At 41.4% G+C, this 25,653-nt stretch overlaps 1 protein-coding gene across 3 annotated transcripts in view; it reads left to right on the top strand.

Annotated features, from left to right (window-relative positions):
- The first annotated feature begins 4,132 nt into the window (after nucleotides 1-4,132).
- Nucleotides 4,133-25,653, top strand: part of tyw1 (tRNA-yW synthesizing protein 1 homolog (S. cerevisiae)) — a 55,008-nt gene continuing 33,487 nt past the window's right edge. For 2 of the 3 annotated variants that reach the window (XM_072391927.1, XM_072391928.1), the window contains exons 1-11: nucleotides 4,133-4,272; nucleotides 4,522-4,649; nucleotides 4,879-5,010; nucleotides 5,281-5,382; nucleotides 6,225-6,419; nucleotides 7,085-7,363; nucleotides 8,119-8,241; nucleotides 17,239-17,356; nucleotides 21,032-21,084; nucleotides 21,189-21,307; nucleotides 22,548-22,657. In XM_072391927.1, the coding sequence (XP_072248028.1) occupies nucleotides 4,209-4,272; nucleotides 4,522-4,649; nucleotides 4,879-5,010; nucleotides 5,281-5,382; nucleotides 6,225-6,419; nucleotides 7,085-7,363; nucleotides 8,119-8,241; nucleotides 17,239-17,356; nucleotides 21,032-21,084; nucleotides 21,189-21,307; nucleotides 22,548-22,657 (1,423 nt within the window). In that variant the 5' untranslated portion in view covers nucleotides 4,133-4,208. Of the gene's footprint in view, nucleotides 4,273-4,521; nucleotides 4,650-4,878; nucleotides 5,011-5,280; nucleotides 5,383-6,224; nucleotides 6,420-7,084; nucleotides 7,364-8,118; nucleotides 8,252-17,238; nucleotides 17,357-21,031; nucleotides 21,085-21,188; nucleotides 21,308-22,547; nucleotides 22,658-25,653 lie in introns of those variants that run through there. The other variant, XM_072391929.1, reaches the window with a different exon arrangement.

A 25,653-nucleotide genomic window follows, 5' to 3' on the forward strand; every position in this document is an offset into this window, starting at 1 on the left:
CCATTTGAGGTGTGTTCGATGCCCTCTTTAAACTTCCACCATCTTGTCTTCAGGCAGATTCTCAGAATTCATGTAAAATGTCGGCTGAAGCCATGAACAGAACCTTGACGGGTTATCTGGTCCCAACAAAAGGCCGATAACCAGTCAGAATGTTTTATGAAATCAAATCAAACAGGATCTAAGTACCTTTGGGTTCTTCTTTCTGTGGCTTTTGTCTCCACCCACTGTGCGATGTGTTCAGGTCCAGTCAGTCCAGCACAGTTCTGTTGATGAGAATCAGAACATCAAAACCACATCTAACCAAGATGTTGGATTGGATCAAAGAACAGTTTCAGTGCAATCTGTTGGTTTCCTTCGCTTGGCTACTTTTTTTTTTTTTTATAAATTGGGTCTGTATGAATTGGACCAATTCAACTTTAATGAACTGGAACTGAATCTTTGAAGCGTTTTGAGCTGACATTGGTTGTAATTTGGCAATTCATAAATAAAACTGGATTGAACTGATGTTCCAAGGGCCCAAACAGTGCTTTATGAGCTCCTTTATTCTGTATTTTACTGGCAGCCAGAAGAGGCACTTTAGTGATGCGTTCAAATGCCCGTGTTTGTGTCGGAACTCTGAAGGAGTTGAAGCCATCCCGTTGATTGTTTGGATGATCCTGCTGATATCGCATTACAGTAGTTTACACTGATCAATATGAATGAAAGCAGCTGTAGTGATGCTGATAATAATCAATGAAACTGAAATCAAATGCAAACAGCCGATCAGCTCTTATCGTGCACGCGCTTTACAGCGCAGGTGTGTCAACATGGAAGCTCTTCAAGTCTCATGTAGGATGTCTGAAGTTAAGTTAAGACAGGGTGCCTTTTTAAAATGATCGTTTTAAGAAGGTTAACGTGTAAACTGGACTTATTAGAGAGAATAAGTGAGCGATGAGGCACACCTGCCGGCTCATTGGAAACAGGAAACAATCTGCGGGAACACGTGGGAAGATAAATGTTTTTGGAGGGAAAATATGTTACTTCCCATCCTCGGTTTCCCTTGTGAATAAAAATGTTTATCTTTGTAACCTGCAACAATTCGATCCACAAACATTTAACTCATTGGTTTCTCCGTAACAAACAGGCGTATTTACGCATTTTGCGGACTTAAAGCGGCTGTTCTGCTATGATCCGCCTTGAATTAGAAGCGGATTGAGGGCCTCTCTCAAACCTGTTGATAAACTGCTTTAAAGTTCTGTTAACTCGCAGCTTTACGTGATAAACACGCACAGAAAAAAACGCTTAAATCAACCCCACCCAGAAGCAAAATCAACCCCACCCAGAAGCACCATCATGTCCAAATCAAACTTATTCCTTACCTGTTGGGATGCGTTTCCAGGCCTCGGCAGTCAAACACAACTCTGCTCGGCGTCAGAGTTTGTGAGGCCACGGTTCCCCGCAGCTAATATAAACTCCCACTGATTGAGCGCTCACGTGCGCGTTTACCTGCACGCACACCTGCTCTAATCTGGCGGAGCCAGTTAATTCAGGCCTCATCCGTTTTCTCTCTGCTTTACGTGTTTTCTATGAGAGGCGTTAGATCAACACTTTACACCTTTGTGAAATCCCTGAGATGTTTCCTGTCTATTATAATAATAATATTATAAGGAATGGAATAATATCAAAACCATTCGCTTAATATAGAGGAGTAAAACAGGGATGCTCAATCTCTCCACCACTATTTGCCATATTCATAGCACCTTGCGCAGTGACAATGCGCCAGAATCACAATATCCAAGGCATCCGTGTTTCCAATTACCATCCCAAGATTAGCTTGTAAGCAAATTACATTTTATTGTACCTCCAGTCCACGTCCAATTCACTACAAGAAGTGACAAAGCTCATTAATCAGTTCTCAAATATATCAGATTACTCAGTAAACTGGACTAAATCAACCATCCTGCCATTAAGTGGGGGATTGGATGGCTGCATCCCCTCCCTTACCTGTTGGAAACATTAGATACTGTTGGATGAACTTTCTCTGACCGGTGGAAAAGCAGCAGTGAAAATGTCAATATTACCCAAAATCAATCATCTTGTTACAATGATCCCAACCTGCTACCAACTGGTTTCGATCACTGGACTCTATAACACACAAATTCTTTCAGGAAATAATAAACCAAGGATTGCTTTGCCTGAGATATTCATTCCCATCCTGACAGGTGTGGAGCTACCGGACCACCTCCCTGGGACTATGACAGTCAGGTGGAGTGAGGATCAGAAACACCAGCACTGGGTGCGTTTGGTCTGTAGAGCTTGGTGTAACTTCTCAGTTTGTCCCTAATATTCCCTTTATCCCATATTTCTTCCTGCAGGTCATCTCCTCAGTGGTTATATCTTTCTGCAGCGCGTCTGTTCTCTGTGTTCTGATTCGTGGGAGGCAGAGAGCGAGTTGACAAATCAAAGAAGAAAGCTTTCATCACAGCCATACTTGGAGTTCTGTTGGTGTTCTGTGTGGTGCTGATGTCCACGGACTGGTTTAGTCTGCCAGACCGTTTGGTTTTACCTCTGCTGTTCGTGCACAGAGCAAAAGAACTGCCCTGCTGCAACTGAATCAGTGGCTGAACAGTTCTAAATCTGAACATTACCTGTTGGATGAGATAATAATTTACTTCCATACTGAATCCATGTTCATTGTGTGTATACTGGGAAGAGATTGAATTTATCAAGTTTTGTTGAAAATTAACATGAAGACTGATATTAGGAATGGGAATATTTAATGTGTTTTAATAAATCAAAATAAATAAATCAAAGTAAATCAAAGTCAGCTTTTTAAAATATTACAACAAATTTGAAATATGACAGCTTCAAAAACATAAATAAAAGAAATACTTCTGCGAGGGCCAAACCCTTTCATCAAATCAGAATTTGTTTGCAGGAACAGCTTTTTCTATAGTTTATTTTAAATCTTAAACGAAAAAAAATCATTCTTGAATTCCGTGTGACTTACGGAGAGCTTTAGAAAGATAAATGTAGTATTTTTCAATGGCAGAAGAGAAATCTAACAAGACGTACATTACTGTCCAAAAGCAAGTTTACATGTTAAATGACTGTCTTTGAAAAATCTGCATTTCATCTAACCTGCGCTGATGCCAGTCTGTGATGTTTCAGACAGGTGACTCTCCCAGTTCCCTCAGTGGTCTGAAGACGACAGCATGTTGCCTTTGTGGAAGTTGGAGTAAATACCCATTAACAGTATTAGTAATTGGCAATATTCACTATCTTATTGTGAGTTTATTTATCCACGTGTCTCATCCTAATTGGAACGTGTTTAACAGAAATTCATGTTCCTAAACCAACATTACAGAAGTTCGTAAACCTTAAAACTACGTGTTTTTGATTTGTTTTGAAGTGCACTTGGCTTTGTTCTGCCCGGGCCCAGAAACTTCCCCGGAGCACCTGGGAGCCAGTACCACAGTTCAAGATTTTGGTTTCCAGCCCCGCATCACACTGTGAAAAAAAATCTGCTAAACTGCGAAGAGTTGCTCTAAAGCAATATTCGATAAGTATGAACATTCACACTATGTGCTTGTTGTTTGTTATTAAGTACATTGTGTATCTGTGAAACTGCCCTTGGGTGTAGGGAGGCTGAGATACTGGAGTTAACAACCTTGGCTTCCAGCCTCCCACCACATCGTTGTGCTTTACAGTCACTTTGTTTTGATGGCTGTGGTGTGACATCCCACAGCTGCAATGTTGTCAATGTCACATTAAGCTAAAGTACTAATCATGTACAAGGCTGTAGTAACACAGGGTGAGCATTTTAGGGGAATATAAATACACATTTAAATTTGCAGCTCGTCTTTCACAGTATTTTGAAGAAATATTTTGTAATTATTTTCAGTCAAATATTAAGTCATGAAGTCAGCACAATATTTCGTCAAATCAGACAATAGACAAAACTTCTGCTGATGACATAAAAAAAAAAACTTTTATTTTTATATTCCAAGTGGAAGTGTTTTCTCGTTCATGGTGAGAGCTTGATTTTTAATTTTGCCAAAACAAACAAACAAAAAAACCCTCAACAAATTCAAATTTCTATCAGCGCGCAGGAGCCACACAAAGAACTACATATCCCAGCATGCACCGGCCAAACACTATGGCTGCAGACTACAGCGTTAGCTTTTGAGGACTGTTTTGTTTTATTGTAGTACTTACCTTTTGCAGCGATGCCAGGTTTGTTCGCAATTATTTTGCTTTTCACGGGCCATGTGTCTGCTTTGGATACTAAAGGTGAGTTTATTTAAATCTTTAATGGAACCTAAGAGTAACTTTACGTTATGCTTTAACTAACAGTAGTAGTTAGCATGTGTTGCTAACCACTCACCCGTCTTTCAGTTGCTGCAGGTTAAAGGTTTTATCTTGTTGTCTTGCCACTTGCTCTGATTTTGTGTGAGCTGTTCTCCGACAGAACTGTCGTAATTTTATTCATATGGTCGATCCGATAGCAAGGACTCAGTTGGATGTGTATTATTCTTTCAGTCTCGCATGGTGCCCAAAGTGCCAGTGACAACTATCTGGTGTTGGTATGGCACAACAGGCTGTACTTGTATTCCGCTGCTGCACTTGTCTTTGGCGTCTGGTTCTCCCTGAAGGTAGCTCTGAAGAAGGTGAGTTAAAACGTGCTGATATCAGGACAATTTCGTATAATTTTAGACTAGTTTTCTGTTAGCCTTTGTCATAGTTTCTCTCAAATTGTTTCCAAAGTGGCTGCTAGTTTGGAGTTTTTATGCACCACTCATGTTGGCAAACATTTTAGGCTTGTGCATTTAAGAAAGCTTCACTAGAAACACCAGCCACTGTGGTTTTGAATGAATTCTCTGCCTTGTTGTGTTTTAGAAAAGCTTCACAGAGGGTGCCGGTTTGTTGGTCCACAGACCTGCAGAAAACCAGGGCCGCTCTGACAAAGACGCTGAGGTTCATGTGTCAGGAGTTAAAATCTTCTTCGGCTCTCAAACCGGAACAGCAAAGGTACAACTTATTATTCGCTGCAAACCTAAACTTCCTCACTGACTCATGAAGCTAACAGACATGATGACGTTGCAGTATGATGTAAAAATCCATCCAGCCACACAAACAGTGGAGACGCTCAGTTATGGAGACAAAATTCTAAACACTAACAGAGAAATACTTTGTCAGGCTCTGACTCAAGTTATAACTGATTAACTAAAGCTGGAGGACAGTTTGCAGCTTTTACAAGGTCAGTTCTGAGATGTCAGATAAGCATCTTTGTGTGTTTAGGGTTTTGCAAACGAGCTGTCGGAGGAGGTGAAGACTTTGGGTATCGCAGCCGAGGTGGTTGACATGAAAGACTACGATCCTGACGATCGACTTGCAGAGGAGGTAAGAAAGGTTGAAAGGGAACACGCTTTGTCCTGACTGAGGAAAAGCAAAAAGCAAAACATTCTCCTCTGTAACCTTTATGAAGTAAGTGCCTAGTTTATCTGTTAATTGTTGCAGCTTTGTCTCTACAGAGAGACTTCAAACTGTAAATGCCTGCAAACAGGACTTTGCAGCGTTAGCTTTCAGGCTAACTGGAACAGAGTTAGTCAAAGGGAAATGAAGTTAAACTGCGTTGCATTGAATTCTTGAAAGCAAACGGAACAGTTGTATTGCGAGTCAGCCTCTTTCTTCTTTTTCTACTGGCTCGATTCTTCACACAGCAGACTGTGAATAAACGTATCTCACTATTCCTGCTCAACCGAAGGAAGATGGATTACTTTCATTGGTGTTTCCTTTTTATTTTGTGGGCACTGGCCCCTTGTTCTGCACTGAGAGCTGAATAGGAAAGTGATTGGCTGGCAAGCAGCAAAAAAAGAGGAGAACTATTTAATCAACAAGAGAATGATACGGTTGGCAGTGACAGAATACCTCCACATGAGCGATGACTGCAGGCACCAGACGCTCCGTGCACGCTGCTGATCGCCACGGTGCGCTGACTCACTGTCCAGCCATCAGTGTTTGGTAGTTTGTTACATGAGAAACCAGACTATGTCTATTTAATTTAGATAGATTCCATGCTTTCCTCATAGGAAGCATGCTCAGTTTATTATTCCATCATTTTGTTGCACAAGACGAAATAAACAGTTTAGTGTCATTTAAAGTAACCAAAAAACTGACTCTGATCAGGAAACAAAGGTATCCTCTTTTTGTTTCACTGTTCTTGTGATTACCTCTTCATTCAGTGTGTCAATAAGTCGGTCTGCGTGTTCCTGGTGGCCACCTACACTGATGGACAGCCCACGGAGAACGCCGAGTGGTTCTGCAAGTGGCTGGAAGAGGCGTCCACGGACTTTAGATATGGGAAGACCTACCTCAAAGGCCTCAGATATGCAGTATTTGGTCTTGGCAACTCTGTCTATATTGGCCACTATAATACAGTAAGAAATTGTTTCTACATTAAAGGGGAACTCCGGTATTTTTAAACCTGGACCTTATTTCTGGCATGAAATACGTTCATCTCCTCACAGAGAACAGTTTGGTGAAAGTCGGCGTCCTTCGGAAGATATTTAGATAACTCGAGATCCATATAACGGAGTGAACGGGGCTTAGAGGATGCAGCCTCTAAATAAGGCATTATCTGTCTTTATTTCACCAATACTTTAAGATGAATGAATGAATGAACGTGTGCTATAGCTCTGTTAGCTCATAGCTGCTGTGTTGTTGTTATTGGCGGCTATCGGGGGGCTAATAGAGCTATAGTACACGTTCATTCATTAATTCTTCTTAAAGTGTTGGTGAAATAAAGACAGATAATGCCTTATTTAGAGGCTGCATCCTCTAAGCCCCGTTCACTCCGTTATATGGATCTCCAGTTATCTAAATATCTTCCGAAGGATGCCGACTTTCACCAAACTGTTCTCTGTGAGGAGATGAACGCATTTCATGCCAGAAATAAGGTCTGGGTTTAAAAATACCGGAGTTCACCTTTAAGTCATATTGAAATAATAATACTATTATTAAAATGTGAACTATGTTATCTAGTAAATATTCCAAGAATAGCCAGATTTATTTAACCCTCATTCAACCTGCTTTTCTTTTCCAGGTGAGTAAAAACATGGACAAATGGCTGTGGATGCTGAGTGCAGCGCGGATCATGACCAGAGGAGAAGGCGACGGCAATGTGGTGAAGAGCCGCAATGGTAGCATTCAGGCGGATTTTCAGGCCTGGAAGGTCAAGTTTCTGAGTCGCCTGCAGGCGCTGGCAAAGGGCGAGAAGAAACGTTGCAGTGGGGACTGTAAGAATGGAGGCTCCTGCAAGAGCAAGAGGAAAGACAAACGGGATGAGGAGGATCAGACGGCTTCACATGATAACAGCTCTGAGGTAATGACAGCCGGAACAGTTCGGGAACATGTTTTGATCTTACTCAGGCTCTTAAAATACCCAAACCGCTCTTACAAGTCTCACTAATGAGATGCCATAAATTGCTGTGCATGGATTGCAGTGATAACCACCCTGTCAAAATATGAAAGTCCCATTTTCTTCCATCAGTCTCTTGAAATTGCACATTTCAGAATTTCACATTTTATATGTTCACACACACGGTTTTCATATGCATGGCAGCTCACACAGATCATCTGTTGTCATGGTATCGGGTACCACAGAGCCAGCTTCAGCTGAGACTTCCTCCTCTCTGTCTGCAACACTCAAGAAGAGATGACATTCAGCCGGAAGAACTGCGGTGAAGGGTCCGTTGTGATCCTTCGACCCACTTTCCAGCACCATTAATCCAGCTGCCTCATATTTGGACCGAACACTAACTGCCAAACACAGGTTTAGTTTTTTGGGTCACCAAGACCAGATGATAAAGTACAAAACATGTGTTCCACATCAGCATCCTCACTCGGTCATTGACGAGTTTTTAATTGGTTTTAAACTGGAAAACGTGAATCGATCTGCTTTTGGGAATCATTAAGGTTTTTAAAGGGGAACTCCGGTATTTTTAAACCTATTTCTGGCATGAAATACGTTCCTCTACTCGCCGAGAACAGTTTGGTGAAAGTCGGCTTCCTTCGGAAGATATTTATTTAATAAGATATTTATTGTTTTTAATCACCTTTTTGTCTTTCTTGTTTCAGGTGGATTTGATAGAATCCAGCAGTGATGAAGATGAGTCTGGTCTGCCAGATGAGACAAAGCCAGGTTCAGTGGTGGACATGGAGGATCTGGGCAACATCATGAACAGCATGAAGAAAGCAAAGGTCAGCCTCTGTCCACAGGCCGAATGACACGTTTTTCTACTGCATACGCTTCGTTTAGTCTTCTGGAAATAAGAAGGTGATCTTATCATCAACAAAGATCATTCACACAGTCACAGGAACCCTTATTCAGATGACCAGAGTTGTTTATTTCTACTTATAAATATGACTTGGGTATATAACACCTGCTTTTCACCTCGTAATATTACTACCAGGTGGTTGTTTAGTCACGCTAACCTTGAACTAATCATTCAGCGAGATATTTACATGCTGGGAATCAGTGTGGTAAGAAGCTTCCATCAGCTTCGTCCTTTCTAATCTTTGTCAGTAAAGAGAAAAAATGGTGTCATCGAAGGAAAAATGGCAGATGGGTTGATAGACACCAGACCCCAGCAGATGAGAAGTGGAGGCTTGCGTAATCTCGAGGACGCCCACTTCACAGATTTGTGAGGAAAAAGTGACTCAAGGAAGGCAGGAAAAAAAAAGAGGGGAGGGAGATCATCCTCCCCTGTTTTAGGCTGTCTTAACACCACCTGTGCAGAGAGGTGAGCGTACAGAGTAACGGGAGTTATTACATTTTCTTTTAGTTTTCCCACCCTGTAAGAAAAGGAGCTGTTACGAGGGTTTTGTAGCAACTTGAACTATTTATTTAAAAAGAAAAATCATATCACTGTTTTTGCCAAACGATATATGACATCAGATAATACCGTTTCTATTGAAATAGTCTGACGCCGTGTTGGAGAACCTGTTTTTCCTGTAACGCTGAGCCTTTTTGTGTATTTGTCCTCACTCACAGTGCAGCCGCATACCTCTTCTTCTTCTTCTTCTTCTTCTGTGAGCCACGCATACTTTTTAAAATGAGCAACAAGCGTGAAATTTAACATCTGCGGCTGCTTCTCTTTCAGTAGGGTCACCACAAACACCCTTTTCTTCCCTCACCTCTGCAAAGCGGCTTCAGCTTTGCGTCATTTCGCATGTAAACACAACTCAAGTCGGTTCAGCCATCACTGCATTTAAAAACTGATCCAAATGGCCTTGAAAAGCTCCATCTGAGCCGTGGGTTTAAGGTACAGTTTGTAAATCCTGAAATCTTCACTGCTTTGTACACAGTGAGACTTCATGGTGCATTCAAGTGCATCTTATAAACCTAGGAATCTATAGAGCAGAACATTCTTTAAATTTTTCACTGTTTGAATAAATACATCCGTCATTTCTTTCTTGTCCCATCACTTTTTCAGGTCTCACACAGATTCTCTCTGGATTTATTTGCCCGTATCCTTCAGCTCTGATTCGGATGTAATTGCCTCATTTGACAGAAATCAAAGAAAACATTAAGTAGTGTCCAAAGAGAGTGGCTTCCTCCCACATTCTGACGTGTTGGCATAACAACAGAATGTTATCTCATAAGGAAAAAGCCTTTCTGAAAGACCCTGTTCACACCTTTCATTGAATGAATTTTCACTGACCACTCGTGCTTTGGTTTAACCTCCTCACTTTGTGCACTTTGCCATAATTCTGCTTCAGTGGAGAACACACATGCATCTGCACCAGCTTAACTGAGTGTGGGAAACATCAGCTTCAGTCCTGTGACTCTTCCTGTGAAGAGTCCACTGATCTTAATGATTTGAAGTATCTGCTGTCATCTGTTACCGTCTGCATCACATTTATTTAAACAGCTGGACCATACCATCAGCATTTCCACTTTTTGTCCCATGGTTTGAGGTGTGATTTTACTGTTTCGTGGGATTTGTTGTATTTTATTGAAGGATTTTTAATAAGTTTTAACGTTACTTTCAGTTTGAGCCTGTTCCAGTGCTCATTTCTGTTGGTTTTGCTTCTTGTTTGTGTTTCACACCTGCCTTGAATCAGTTAGTTTATCAGCTCTTTGTTTTTTGTGTTCAGTGAAAGATCCTCCTCCTTGAGTTGCGTCCCACCTTGTTCTTTATCCTGTTGATCCCCCATCATTGGTCGCCCATGTTTAGCTGTCCTTCTTTGTCTGTTCTTGGATTTTCTCTGACTTGGCAGCGCTTTGGCTTTCGTTTTGCTAAAGTTTTAGATGTGAACCTGCCTGCCTTCCACCTGTTAGCCCTACATTTGGGTTGTGCTCCCCTGAACCAGCCTCATGGCACACTGCACTTCCTTCTCCTGCTGTGGTGTACTGGGACCTGAGTCTAAAATTGGTGCTGACAAATGTTTATCTTGACATGCTTGACTTGAAACATTCAAGTGACCATATTTTCAGGAGGCTCCCTGGCTAAGTGGGCCTTCCGTGTCAGCCAGGATGCATTCAGGTTCACTGAGCTGATATCACAGAATACAGCCTGAACACCTTAACTTCAGCCATCCACACGGCCGTTTTGGCTGCGTTTCCGCTGGCGATTTGATGATTTGAGAAGCACGAAAAGATGTTGTGAAATAAATTCTTAAAGGTGTTTGACGAAAGCCACACCTTCTGTTCCTTGAGCATAAATGCTGTTAAGTCGAATTTTTATCCTCACATTTGGATGCCTGAGTGACAATTTTGCCCCGTCCTGATAAATTGGTGCAAAATTTGCATAATTTGATCACACAGAGCCTTCATTGTGAAATGTAATTGGCTTGAACATTAGACATTTGCCAAGAGACAACACTCACTCAGCCAAGCTGCATATTTCTGATTGGAAAATTACATTTAACTGATTTCCAGTGTTGAACACGTTCGTGTGCAGTTCACTCAAGGTTTTCTTTGTTCTTAATTAATATACTAAAGTCGTGAATATGGTGGAAGATTCTTAGTTTTTTTTTAAAGTCTTTGATCTTTGGTGACGAGGGCTGAGTAGAAAATAATGTCTGTGATGCAGCTTTAAAGGGAAGCTGGAGATCAGCCGTCTCTTTGGCTGGGTTTGTCCACTAGGTGATGGCAGAGGCTCTCAGTTGTTGGCAGCTGAAATCACTCTGTGACCTGCTGGTCTTTGGCGGAGCTGGAACAGCACGTTTTATTAGTTTCCTTTTCCCTGATAACTCCTTTTTTTGTGAGAGACGCAGTGCAGCAGAGGGTGACCGTGTACAGTAAAGATGATGCTGCTTGGGTGGTTGTGCAGTAAACCCTCCAACAAACATGAAATCAGGTAAGTGTCGTTCAGCGCTGCTGATGATGGGCAGGAGGTTTTATTCAGTGCACAAACATCATATCTGCATTAATCCTGTGTCAGTCAGGCTGTTTGGTTTAGTTTTCAGTCGTAAATCCTCTTTAAGGACCTTAAATAAACAGATCTAAAAACTCATTGTGGTAAAACTCACTTTAAATAGATTTGAAGACATTTTATGAGAAAATTGTATATTTAAATGGTTTCAGGCGGAGGACACAACTTTTTAAAGCTGAAGAAAATATGGTTTGTTGACGCTGGGCTCCTCGTTCGGCCCTGTTTTGGAGCCATAAAATCAGTTGGATTGGTTGTAGCGTTTGATGTTCTGTAGCCGTTAACACGGGGATAAACAGAGATAGACTTGTTTTTAATCTATAATTAATTAGACGAAGCATCTGTGTCTATCTAAACCATAATCTGATATCTCAGTTGTGTTTAATGACTTCATCAAAGAGTAAATGCTTTTTTTCCACCATGTGTGTGCTAGTTAATGGACTCCAGCCCATAAATAGCAGAAAGCTGTTGAGCCAAATATGATACAGATGGATTTGGTTATACTGATGTCCATGACTTGGAGCCAAGCTGGAATAAGGGCGACTGCAGAGTTAAACTTCTTGGTTAATACACATTTCTTCAGATCTGCCCAGTGATAGACAGGTTTGCATGCTGTGATTGGATCCAGAGTGTGCATTCATATTGCCAAACTTTAAAATATATTGGTCTTTGGCTGTAGCTCTGTTTGCATTCTGCCAAGTGTCAGCAAGATTCCTTTCCATTGTTGCACTGATTTCTGCACAAATGTTCATAGCACTGGCATTGAAACTTCGTCCTGAGAATCCTCCGTTTCTGCCAGCGTGGCCCAATTCATGCTGCGGGACTGTTGCCCAGTAGAAGTTGGTGTGAAATGGATCATTAACCTGTCCTGCTGCTGCACAATATTCTTGGCTCGGTTTTGGTGTTTTCAGCACTATGTCCACAGGGAAAAGGCAGGCACGAGATGCTACTATGACTCAAAACTCCTTTGGATCATTTCAAAACTGCCTTTCTGTCAGTGTTCCAAATGCTCTGAAGTTCAAGTTATTTTCAGCTCTCATACAGTAGAGAGCTGACCTCAGGTCACCTGACCGTGAAACTGTAGGCGACTGTGAAATAAAACTGCACTTCACAGACTAACTACTTAAATTGAGTTACTCCAGTGCTGCATTTTGTGATGATTATTATTATGTTGCTGTTTCTTCAGAGCTAAAGCATGCAGCTGTACGGTGTGTTCAAGTACTCTGCGGTCAGATATCTTGGAGTACAATGTCTTACAGAAAAGCAGGAATGATTATGTGATGCATCACTTTTACTAACCACATTTACATTAGGGGGTAAAATCTTGTTCTGACTCTTTTGGTTTTGTCTTCTTTCTGCTTCCTTCTTGAATTCTGGTTTATCCAGAATCCATGGTTCCTCTGCAGTTTGGAACTGTGCTGTTTAAAGGTCCCTATCCCATGGTTTTTGCTGCCATTTTTGAGTTCAGCACCTAGTTTTTACACGAGCACAGTGCCCGACCCAAATTAAATAAAAAAAAAATGCTGAATTACCACTTCATGGTTTTATATCTGGTCACACTACAGCGTCTGCTCCAGCAAATAGCTGTGAGGTTTACAAAAGTCTTGATCCACTCCTCGTTCCTAACTCAACTGATGAACCAGTGCTGTGTCTGCATGTAACAAGTGATTTAGCTATGAACCGATTTCTGATGATATCTTTAGGCTCTTTGTTACGAGCAACTTGGTGCTATGACACGCAATTTGTTACCATGTCTTTGTATCCATAAAAAAAAAGAAAAACAGCAAAGATAACACAGTTTGACAGACAGAAAATAGGATTTCTGCAGCAACAAGGTGATTCCCAAAGAGCTATTAGCTGAAAACTTGGCATATCTCAGCATGGTGTGCAGTGTGTCCTTAAAACATTTGAGGAAACTGGACAAGTGGAGGACAAAAGAAGAAGTGTCAGGCCTAAAAAACTATCTACAGCAGATGAACAGGATCTGAAAGTGATGTCCTTAAGAAAGAGGAAAAAATCCAGCTGTGACCTGACAGGACCTGAGAGATGCATCTGGACCTTCAGCTGATCCATCTACTGTTGGCCCAAGCCTCATCAGAAATGGGCTCCATGGAAGGGTGGCTGTCAAGAAGCCATTCTTAAGGAAGGGAAACAGGGAGAAAAGGCTGAGCTGTGCCAAATGACACAAGAAGTGGACTGAAAATCAGTGGCAACAGGTCTTATGGAGGGATGAATCCTCCCCAGAGCCCGGACCTCAACATTATTGAAGCAGTGTGGGATCATCTGCCAGAGAACGGAACAAAAGGCAGCCCACATCCAAAGAAGAGCTTTGGGATGTCCTTCAAGAAGCCTGGAGAACTATTCCTGAAGACTCCTTAAAGAAATGACAGAAAGCTCGTCTCAGAGGGTTAAAAAAACAGGCACTGTATTGTCTGAATGAAGCTGTGAGGACCAATAACTTCATTAACCTGTGTCTGTCTGACAGAATGCGGCTGCTTTAACAGATCTGAGCTTCCTAAACCTCCAGTCTGGTCGGTATTATCTCACATCATCGCACTTATAATCAGAATAAAATGAAACATTTCATGTTTATCCCTCTCTTTGTTGCTCTGGCCTTAATCACACGTGTGTTACGACGGCAGTGTTGTGTCAGGCTTCCACAGAAAAACATGGCGCCGTGAGACGTCCCAGTTCTCAGTCCAGAGTCCCAGGCTTAACTGGATGTCTGCGAGCTCTCGAGCACGAGTGAAAGCCGAGCAGTGGAAACTGGAACTGCAGCCAGATAAATCGGCAGGGCTTCACGCAAACGCCTCGGGGACAGATTGTTTCTCTGTTGGCTTCGTGGTGTGTATACTGTCAGAGCTGTACATGTCACAGATGCATTCAATGAAGGTGGACATTTGTGCTGGCAGTGAGAGGCACACAAGTCTCCTCTTATTATGCGCTTTATATTGCAGACGACACAATTTTAACCCCAGTTTAGATATCTGGCTAACTTCAAAGCCACTTTTGAGCCTCATCCTCCGGATGATTACACCAGGAGTGACTGATGCTATCCCTGCTTCGTACGTGTGTTTGTGTTTCCATTCTCCTGCCGCGATGACTGGAATAGACTTTATAGTTTCCTTAAAAGTAATGAAAATAAACTACAGTCTAAGTCAACTTTCAGAGATGTGATTTTTTTCCAAATATAATCCATCAAACACTCCATCTCAGAAAGAGAAGTAAGCGTTTTCTGGCACAGGATGAAGGCAGCGTCAGCTGTCAAAGAAGCATCTCTCCGAGGGGCAACTGCTGCTGTCAAGAGTGAGAAACCTTTCCTGGAGTCGAGGCTGTGTCTGTTGATGGTGGGCACAGAGCAGAAAGGGTTGTTAGAGCGCTATAAAAGCTTTGATATTTCCATGTGGAAGGTGAAAGTACCGCTTTAAGCAGCTACACTGCAGGTAAACTGCTCGTTCTTGCACAGACTGAGCAGTATTCAAGCAGCTCGTGTTGGGCTTCATTCTAAGTGATGTTTGGTCTTCTTTTGCAGAGCTTGTGAGATGGCAAAGGCAGGTTAATTTATCTGCTTTTTCTTGATGAATCAAATTCATAAAAGTCCTGCATCCAGGGCCCCTGAAACATCACAATCATAAGCTATTCAACAGTTTTTCATATAGCTGCAAGTTAATTTTCTGGTGAGGGTAATGAAGTTACTAATCATGTAAAGAATAAAATTAATACATTTTTTCATGAATGCCTCATAATAATATAATTTTGTCTCAGTAAATTTGGAGAAATTGTTCTTTTTTAATGGAAAAGCTCTAAAAAGCCAACAAAAGGGCACCAAACAGCAGATTAGAGGTCTACAAATAAGTTTTATCGAACAGGTTTAAGTTTTTCAGATTATTTGAATTAAACCTCATGTCTGACTGGGTTAAAGGTCTTAATTATCCCTCTTAATGAGAGGACTGCATGCACTGGAGGTTAGCTCCAGATTAGCAAACTCGGAAAGAGAAACTGTAACAGGGCTAAATGAGGATAATGTTAACTTTAAACTGACTTGTGATCCTAATAACTTTGCTGAAGCACAGCGAGCTTATTTACCACTGAGCGTTTGAGTCCATGTGGCCACGAACACTGATGCCCTGGAGCGCCCTGGAGCGCCCTGCAGGGGAATCAGTGAGCTGTCTTAGCTCTTCAGGAATCTACACAAGCAATATGAACATTCATCGACATTAGCTGACACCGTATGAGCTGCTTAGGAGGGCTTCTGTGCTGGCAGCAGTGACATATAAATCCCTATAGACGGGCCAAGGAAGCGGCAGCAGTGCAGTAATTGGGTGGAGCTGTCATTTGACATGGTTAATCACAAAGGCAGGTCATCTGTTGCACCTTTCTGAAAAGAAATACCTGCTCCTGCTCCTCCGGCAACTTTTCTGGGATGTAATCAATCTTCTATTTGAGTACTCAGCATATCTCTGACATATTTAGCCTGATATACAAATAGCAGGAGTGTAATTCTGGCCTGAGAAAAGGTGTTAATCTATCAAACTAATGGGATTCAGCAGCTTTGGTACAAAAAAACTGCTTTTGTGGTTTGAGTTCCAGCATTTATCATGTTGCAATGTCGATTGTAGAGAAGCTTTAATGATTTTTATTTTGTTAACTTCACAGAATGATAAACAATTATGGACTTATGATCAAAGAATGAAAAGAAATATGGACAAAAAACACTTTTTGTTGATTACTGAAGTGAGAAAAAATATATACACGTCTTTAAAAAAGCCTCTTTTTTCATTTATTAGTGCACTGTTACTTTTAATTTCATCACCTTAAACATTTGTACAAGGATTAAACTAATTGGGTTAAGCTTGAAATGTGGACACCCTACTTCTTGCAGAGTCTTAAAGCCTTATTAACTCATTAAGCCCTTTACAGGCAGATGAAGAATTGCTGTTAATTGGGGAGTGTCAGCTGATGACGCTGAACGAATTCTCTTAAAATCTCTGAAATAACTGTGGATCTAAAAAAGAACCTTATTTGTCCTCAGATCTGCAGAAGGAGAAATAAAGAAACCAAATCTCCTCCAGCCGGTAGTTTCCACTGTCCAAAAATGTGAACAAAAACTTAAAAAGAGAGAGAGAGAAGAGGAGATCTGTGAGAACCGAGCAGTGAAAGGCAAAATAAAATCCCTGTATGTCTGCCAAGGACACGCAGGGAGGCTGAAGGATGGTGGCGCATTGATCCACTCTGCAGGGTCGATGCTCAGGGTCAGTTTGGACGCGTCCTCCGGAGAAACCATTACCTGAGCCCTCATCAGATAAACATCTCAAGTATGAAAAGGATTTCTGTTTAAGCCGGAGAGCAGTCCTTGGATGGAATTTGGTTTCTTGGGTCACATTTTGACAGAGAAAATGCGTGTGTTGCATGAGAAGAACTAGTTGCTCTGTTAGTAACTTAGAAGTTACTCAATTTGTGAAACTTTAACTTATTTACCATCAGCCTATGTCTCAAAATGTGCCCTGTACGTGTATTATAATGACTGCTGTGATTACGGTGTTATTGTTGGTTAAATACCTGAATTAGTTCAATATTTCTTCTTCTCTTACTGGCTTTGAGTATTACTCCTTTATTTCTTCTGTGTGTGGAAATATGATGTCTCCATTATCTTTATTTCTGCTTAACTTAAACCTGAGAACACAATAAAATCAGCATTTATAGCACTTAATTAATGATTTGCTTGCAATACAACAACAGAGCCATACTTACTTCGTTCTTCTATGTCTTTATTTGAGTTTTGAAACAGTAACAGAGGGAGAGTTTTGTGTTTTTCCCTCAGGGCAAAGAGGAGGGAGAAGGTCAGATGGTGAAGCTGTCCAAACTGAAGAAGGTTGAAGATGAAGGGGAGCAAAGAGAGATGATCACCCCTGCTCTGAGAGAAGCACTGACGAAGCAAGGTGAGGAAGAATTTAGAAAGCAGGTTGGTAGTTACTTCTGACTCTCTCAGTTAGAGTTTTACGACTCTTCACACTTTCCAAAGAACATCTGGTGACTGTGGACAATAAATTCCCATTATCCGTCTGAACTGCTTTGTAATTAAAAGAGTCGTCGGACTCCAGCTGTTTTACACTTAACCTTTCTCTTTCCACAAGGCCAGTAATAATTCACTTTAAAACGCACGTTATGAGCCGTGCATTTCTTTAATTTCAGCTGTTAATCTTAAGTGTCAGGCCAGGAACTCAAGGTGGATTCTAATCTTTTTCATTATAGTTAAAATTGACATTTGTGGCGGCGTTCATTTATCACTATTATATTGAATTTAATGATCTGAAAGGTAAATTATATTGCTGTAGTGTAATAAATGAATCCTTTTTAGTCGTCATAAACAGTCATTGTGCATGTTTACTTTTAAAAACTCGAATTGTTTGGTTAGACTGACAAAAAACTGATGTAAAGGAGCCATTTCTGAATGATCCGACTCAACATGTCAGAAGTTCTGACTGAAAATCAGCCCATTCAGACGACTTGCTGTCACTTAAAGCAGTTCCAGGCTGTCGCTCTGCTCTAATAAAAACCTGATTTCATAACTGCAGTGTCAGCTCGCACTGGGATTTCTGCTGATTCAGCTCCTTCCAGGTGGAAACGTTCTGTCTTTAAGTCAAACCACAGACTCGAGGCTTGAGGTCTGTGACGTGAGCAGAGCAAAGCATTAAGATTTTCACCTTTAAACCACTGAAGCATCGTTTTAGTTGTATGTTTGGAGTTATTGTCGCAGTGGGATGCTACTTTTAGTGTTGTGAGATTATGTTTTCCTTCAAATACAACTCCAGAAATGCTGCTTTTGGCCGTTTCTTTTCTTCTTGACTTTGGAAGTCATGTCTTAAACCTCATGGAACATCTTGCAGTTGATCAGGTCCTGAAATCCCGTTTCCTTCTTTCTGTTCTTCCTCCAGCTGTTGGTTTAAGATGATTGAAGGTTCTGCCAGAGGAGGAGTTTAAAAAGTGGGAAATGTGTTGTCTAATGGGACTTAATGATGCGGTTCAGTCCAATTCACCTCTTTGTAATGATGCAAACATCTGATTGTAAAAGCACAAACAAGAATCCTGCACATTTTAAGAGAAGAATATGAGAGAATGATATTTGAGGATTAGGTATTAAGTCATTTAAACATGTGTGGCTGCAGAAATGATAACTCAATGTGCAGGAAATATCTTTTCTTTTTTTCTTTGAGCCACAGTCTTAGTTTTTTAGCTTTCATTAGATCTAATTAAAACATTTCACTATTATACTACTGTTCTGTGTACTATTCAGTTCAATAGTATTTATCATTTTCAGCCAATACCTTACTGTTAGCTTACGTAAAACACTATAAATAGGACTCAGTTTGCAAGACTTCACTTCATTTGACCAAATGTTGACCTATTTCATGTGTTTATGTTGGCAAGAGTCAGTCCTGGGGGGCACCTTGTTTTTATTTGGAGTAAGAGAACAAAGGATGAAATGTTGGCATTGAATCTTGGAAAGCTGTTGGCATGGATGTAAAAGTCATGCTACTCAAACTCTTGCGCAGTGTCCAAGAGAGTTTAAAGCTAGTGATGTTCATGGCAAAATGATTAGCGAGCAACTAAGCTTTGAAATGCACCCGTTTTCACCAATAAGAATAATAGTAGAGAAGATTCTAATCAAAGGCACAGAGAAACAAGCTGATTTAGATTTGAAGGGTACTGCATGTGGGGCATGCTTGAGATTTAATCTTTGTTGAGCATTTTAGTAAAAAGTGATCTAATTTCATGCTTTTTGACTCGGTTACCAGACTTTTGAAGAGTCCTGATGGATTTTTTTATCCTACAGGAGGTCAGAGAAGTGCCATTATTTTACTTTGGTTGAGATGAAAAAAGGCTTTAATGATTTAGTGATAATTTCGATTGGAAACAAATCTCATTAACCCTAATCAATAGATTATTGTTTCTCGTGTTGTTAGAGCTTGTGCGTCTGCCCTCTCGCTGCAGTTTTGCTGTTTCATGGACGTGTTTGTCTGAAACGTGAGGAGAATGATAGAGGGTCTAACAGACGTTAATGACCCGACTCACCTGTCTTAAAGCATTTCTGGGGTTTGTTGTAGCATCTAATCTGTATTTAAAACCAGAGTTTAAGGTGGTTCACGTGTCTTTTAGAGCTCAGAAAAGTAACTGCAGGATCCAGAAAAAGTCCCTCTAAATGTATTTGGCTGATTTAACAACCAACTGATGAAAAACATCCTCTACCTGCTCTTTTTATTTGCTGCAGGCAGTTAAGGGTGAAAGATGGAGTCTTACAAAAAGCATGCATTATTAAAATATGATATTTTTCACTATATGAACACTGGAATCACGTAGCTTTTCATTTTTTCTCTGTCTTCAGGTGCTGTTTGCAGCAGCAAATCATCTGTAAAGTCACTAGTATCAGTAACTGACCCTGTGCATGTGCATGTGTGTGTTCAACAGGTGCCAACCTGGATGGGTTAAATCCGGAGAAGACATTTCTTGTATTTACATGAAAATAAAGTCTTCATCTTAATCTTAACACATATTTCTATAATCAAAAGAAGCTACAAGTTTGTTTCATTGTGATGTGACTACAGTAGCTCAGATGGGACAAACCAAATGCTGGCTCCAGGGGGGGTTTATTGTGTTTTTCTTGCCACTGTAGCTGCTTCTTACACACTTGGATGGTATGGTTGCGGTGCTGAGTGTTCATTTGGTTGCTGTTTGCAGTTTATGCTGCTCGATGTCAGCACAATGAACGTGTTTTAAGCTAAATCTGAAAGTGTGTCGAGACCTGGGACTGTAGATTTCTACATCTGGTCCTTGCTAGTAGAAAGGTTATGTTCTGGGAAAATCCTCAGGTACAAAACAGTTTGATTCCTTTAAATTGTGTGTTTGTGCTGTTGGAGCTGGTGTGTCCTCTGGTGCTGATGGTTATTGGCGAGCTGTTTGATTCGAGCGTTAAATAAAAAGAGTGCTTTTTTTTTTACTCAGCTCCATTCAAACCTTAGATCTCAGGCACACCTTTGTTTCATCAGTTTAATAGCTGCTAAAATCTATATTCTGTCATTTTCCGAAATAAAAAGTTTGACCGGAATCAGGCTGTTCTGAAAGTCCTTTTCCATGAAAAAGGCAGAAAGGCCTGCTTGATAAAGCAATCCTGTTATCACGTTCTGGTATTTCTTCAGCACATTATGTAATCTAGATAAAAATATTCTCTTTGACAGATATCACAGAGGAGGACGTGTTAAAAAGAAAGAAGCTGACTCATACAAACGCTCATAGCCAGTAGTTTGAGGCTGTGGGAACGACAGAAGATGGCACCCTTCTGAGTGAAGTGCATTTGTGCCACAGCTGAGTCTGAAATGCCTTCCGTGGCACGCCTTTGACCAGCAGCAGATCTCTTTGTTGGAGATGTTTGAGGAGGTTTATCAGAGGATTGTGAGAGAAAACGAGCTGATGAATGTAGAGCAGGACCACACTGACATTCCTCACATGAGAATACAACTTTCCATCTGCTGAACTCGGCCTGTGTGCTTCTGTGTCATGAAGGAGCCAACGAATCGAAAGCCTTATTCTGAAACCACAAGCTTTATCTCTCTGTGCAGGATATAAACTAATTGGAAGTCACTCAGGAGTGAAGCTTTGTCGATGGACTAAGGTAAGGGAATTTGGCCTTTTTAATCGATCGATACGTTCTGTTCTTGGATTTTTGATAACCACTGAAGCACAGATCACATTGAAAGTGTTGTTTCTGTTGGTCAGTCCATGTTGCGAGGGAGAGGAGGTTGTTACAAGCACACATTCTACGGTATTGAGTCCCACCGGTGCATGGAGACCACGCCCAGCCTGGCCTGTGCAAACAAGTGTGTTTTCTGCTGGAGGTAAGTACCACTGAAGACTTCAAAGGACTAGTTTTTACTGCTTCTGTGCCCCTCTCAGTTAGGTTGCTAACAGATCTGTCATCAGGGAGAATCCAGAGAGGTAAATACATTTTAAACTGTGATTTATCAAAGTTATTAGGCCCTCTGGGGCCCAGCCAGATGCTTCCAAGCACTCGAATGTCTGCTACAAATGATCATTCTCTGTCTTAAATGTGGATCAGTCACAGACCTGAAGACAAAGCGAGAGCCCAAATCAGCTTCAGCATTTATTTAAGGTTCTGCTTTGCAAGAGAGCAACATGCCAACAAAGTGGGATCGCCTCAAGTTAAGCAGGCAGCCATTATGAGTTCAATGCCTGCATTCATTGACTTAAACAAACTGCTTTATCTCATTGCTCAAGGCCACTCCTTATCAGGGAGTGGAGTTATGATCCACATGCAGGAGATGAGTGGCCTAAGAGTCGGACACTGATTCATTGTGACACTCGTGAGAGAACGGCTCTCTCTTACTCCACTGAAGCTCCATCTGAAAAAGCAGCTCTTTTGAGCTCCGAAAGGTCGCTGTCAGAATGTGCTGCAGTGAACCGCGACCCTGTCACTGCAGATAGACCAGTCTGTGTGAGGGCAGCTATGTGGGAAGACAGGAAATAAGCATTTTCAGGGCGCAGATTTATTTCTACAGATGCCATCACCCTCCACCTCTCTGAGGCAGCAGGTGAAACATCAGATATGCATGCAACAGACTGAAAGAGCAGCCTCTGGACTGCACATGGATATCATTACGTGTTGTTAATGTGGGAGTTTGAATCCAAGAGAAGATTCTAAGTCATCCGTTTAATGAATTTGCACATGATGATTTGGATAATAATGAATCGGGTTATAATTGGATTGAACTGCCTTTTTAGTGCATTCAGATGAGTTTTATGAATCCGTGAACTGAATTGATATGAACACCCAAAGCAGGGATGGTAGGAAGTTTTGTCATTTACTGGTATTAAATGAGCCTGGTCTAATTGCCTTGGACTGTCTAAATCGGAGTAATACCCGAAGGAGTCGCTGTGTCATCTGACATCACAGCATCGCCACAGACTGAGCACTGATGTCGTGACGTGTCCCGTTGGTTCGTTTTGGTCTTTAAGTGTCAGCCGAAACCTTCAAATAGGGGATGAAGATTTAGCCTTTTATATAACCACATCCTGCTCTCTAATCCTTATCTTTTCGTGTTTCTTCCCCTCTGACAGACATCACACCAACCCTGTGGGCACAGAGTGGCGATGGAAGATGGACCCCGCAGGGAAGATCCTCGAGGATGCGCTGGAAAAGCATCAGAACATGATACGACAGTTCAGAGGTAAAGTCTGTAGGTTTATTTTCCCACCCGTTGCAGTGTTAACAGGACAAATGTGCAGTATTCTGACTTCTTGTCACGTGCTCTGTGCCTCATTGCAGTCTTCAGTTTACTTCTTCTGACCTCATCATAACCTTGAGTGTAATGAAGCAGAGTGAAAATTAAAATCCTGCTGTTGCTTCACAGCCTCGTTTTGCTACCTCATAAATCACTTTTCAACTACTACTCACCCCAAACACACGCCGTTTTATTCCCCCATCTGACTCCTCCACTTTTTACTCACTTTATTTACTCAGAATGTATCAACATTTCTTCTCCAACCTTACTTAGGGCTCCGCTGAGCTCTCAGCATTTAAGCTATGGGAGTATTTAACAATAAAAGCAGACTGGCATCCTTCATTTGCACGACTTCTGCTGCCGGCAGCAGCCAGCACTGGCTGAGTGTGGCTGGTTTGAAGCCAGAACAGAAATTAGTGATCATTCTATCAGTGTGCCCTCAGCAGATTTTCTTTAAATTGTTTAGAGAAATGTGTGATGAATTTTTTATCTATTTGGAAAACTACTTTCAAAAAGATTTAAAGCCCGGAGGAAGATGTTATCATTGAGTCATTATTAGCAAAACTCAGAGAAAATGTCTTTCCGACAACCTGAAGAGACAGTTTCAGGTTTCCTGTTTTGTCGACCAGGTATCCAAAGAAAAGGCTATAAACAGATCAAGAGTCAGATCCTCAGGGCTGAGAAGCTGTGCTGTGCCATATAAATGTCAAAGATTTAATATTAAACATTTTGAACCTTAGAGCAGCAGATAACATTTGGCTATGTACAGATATTGCCGTGTCATCATGTTTTTACCAGAGAGTAGAGTCTCGTAGTCCCTGCTCATTAGCTCTGTATCGTGGCAGTTTATTCAGCCACATGTGCGTGTTAGTGTCAGTGGTTTCCTCGCAGTGCTTTGAGCAAATTTCTAATTTGTCTTTGAGTGAACAAACCACGGTGGTTGGCGCCGTCGCCTCACAGCAAGAGGCTTCCTGGTTTGAATCCTGGCTGGGGCCTTTCTGTGTGGAGCTTGCATGTTCTTCCTGTATATGTTCCTCCCTCCGGCTCCCCCCGGCTTCCTCTGGCTCCCCCCGGCTCCCCCCCGCTCCCTCCCACTGTCCAAAAACATGCATGTCAGGTTGATTGATCCCGTGAGTGTGAGCGTGGACGCTTGTGTGGCCCTGTGATGGACTGGCGACCTCCCCAGGGTGCTCCCCAGGGTGCACCCCGCCCCTCGCCGGATGACCGCTGGGATAGGCTCCGGCGACCCTGAGTTGGACTAAGCCGGTATCGAAGATGGACGGATGGATGAACAAACCATGTTTTTTAGCTGAAAAAGTCTCACAAAAAAGAAACAAGACCCCAGCATGCATTGTTCTGGTTTTCCTCAGCTCTACAAGTGCCTCGAAGGGCTCCAAGTTAGGCTTTGGTTTTGTCTTAGCTGCACGTGTGTGACCCAAAGTGTTAGATGTCTGATGTCTTCTACACCAAGCCAACAGTTGGCCATGCTTATTCAGCTCAGAGAATCAGGGCTCAAGAAGGGAGGCAGCAGAGATGATGGAAAGTAGACGGTTAACTTAACATGTCACGTACACCTCCTCATTTCTCATCTTCGTCTCTCACATAGCCACGTGGAGAAACTGAGGAGCAACTGATAGTCATGATTCAAGAGAGAGGAGCTCTTTATTTCATTACATTTGATGTGTTCAAGGGAGGTTTTGTTTGCCTAGAAGCTGGCGACGTGAGGAGACAGCAGGGAGACTCTCATTCACGCTGGTTCTTCCCGTCTGTTTGAGATATAAGATTCTTATGGTCATAAATTGGATTCTGAATCATTTTTACCAGATTATCTTTTAATTGGATTCGTGTTTTATTGTCTGTGTTTAGTTGTGACCAGCACAAAGGGTTGCTCATTTATCACAGCTTTTTCAGGATTTATTCAAAGATTGATTTAGCATCTTTGGTCTTAATTAACTTTCACCAGAAGGGGGCAAAGTTTTACCAGATGAGCTGAATGTTTTCATTCAGTTACAGTTTTTTTTTTCTTCTACTGCTTGACAGTAAGAGACAAAAAACTTTTTTCTTCAGCTCTGTTGCCTGTTGATTTCTATTGGCTGCTTTAATTTTAACTGAAAAATAAACTAAGCTAACATATGCTTTATATATGACTTCTGCTTTATTGGCAAGAAAAATGGGTCCTTGTTTGGGTACTCTTTTGGTAAACGATTTCATTCCTTTACTGCTACAAAAGTGTCTCCAGAGAAGAAAATCAACACCGATATTTACTTTAAATTTGGATATTTTTCTGTTATTTTGTATCTTTGCTGGGGGTTATGGCGAAGGTAATGTTTGCTCGCTATTGTTTTCATTATGGTGCTTCTCTTGACTTTTTCTCATCTCTATTCTCTGTTAGCTGGTAGTTTGTTTATTTGCTACAGCCAGAGTTGGCTGCTCCTTCTTCTTCTGTTGGCTTCTTCTTCTTCTGGGTGATTTCCCTCTAGTGGTAAAACAGGAAAGTCTAATCTGCCAGTTTCAATCTTATGTTTATGTTTATGCATTTAGCAGACGCTTTTATCCAAAGCGACTTACAGGTAGGCATGTAGGGTGAGGGGGTCTTGCCTAAGGACCCCTACTGGAGGCAGTACATTTCATGTCAGGGATTTGAACTCAGGTCTCCCACATGGAAGGTGGCAATCATACCACTACACTATCCAGTCCCAATCTTAGCTTTAAATCTTAGTTTTAAATCTTAGCTGCATAGTTTCTACATGGAACACCTTTAAAACCTCTTGTACTAAAGAATCATCTGAATTGAATTTTTGATCTTGAATGTTTTAATCTTGAATTTCCCCCACTGGGGGATGAATAAAGTATTCTCTGTTTCTATTTGTGTGATAGAGATAAAGCATCTTTTATTTCTTATCTTAGGTGCATATGGCTCGACAGTATGTCAGACTCTGAAT

This window comes from Leuresthes tenuis, unplaced genomic scaffold (genome assembly GCF_036924035.1).
Source record: "Leuresthes tenuis unplaced genomic scaffold, fLeuTen1.0.hap1 SCAF_9, whole genome shotgun sequence".
NCBI lineage: Eukaryota > Metazoa > Chordata > Actinopteri > Atheriniformes > Atherinopsidae > Leuresthes > Leuresthes tenuis.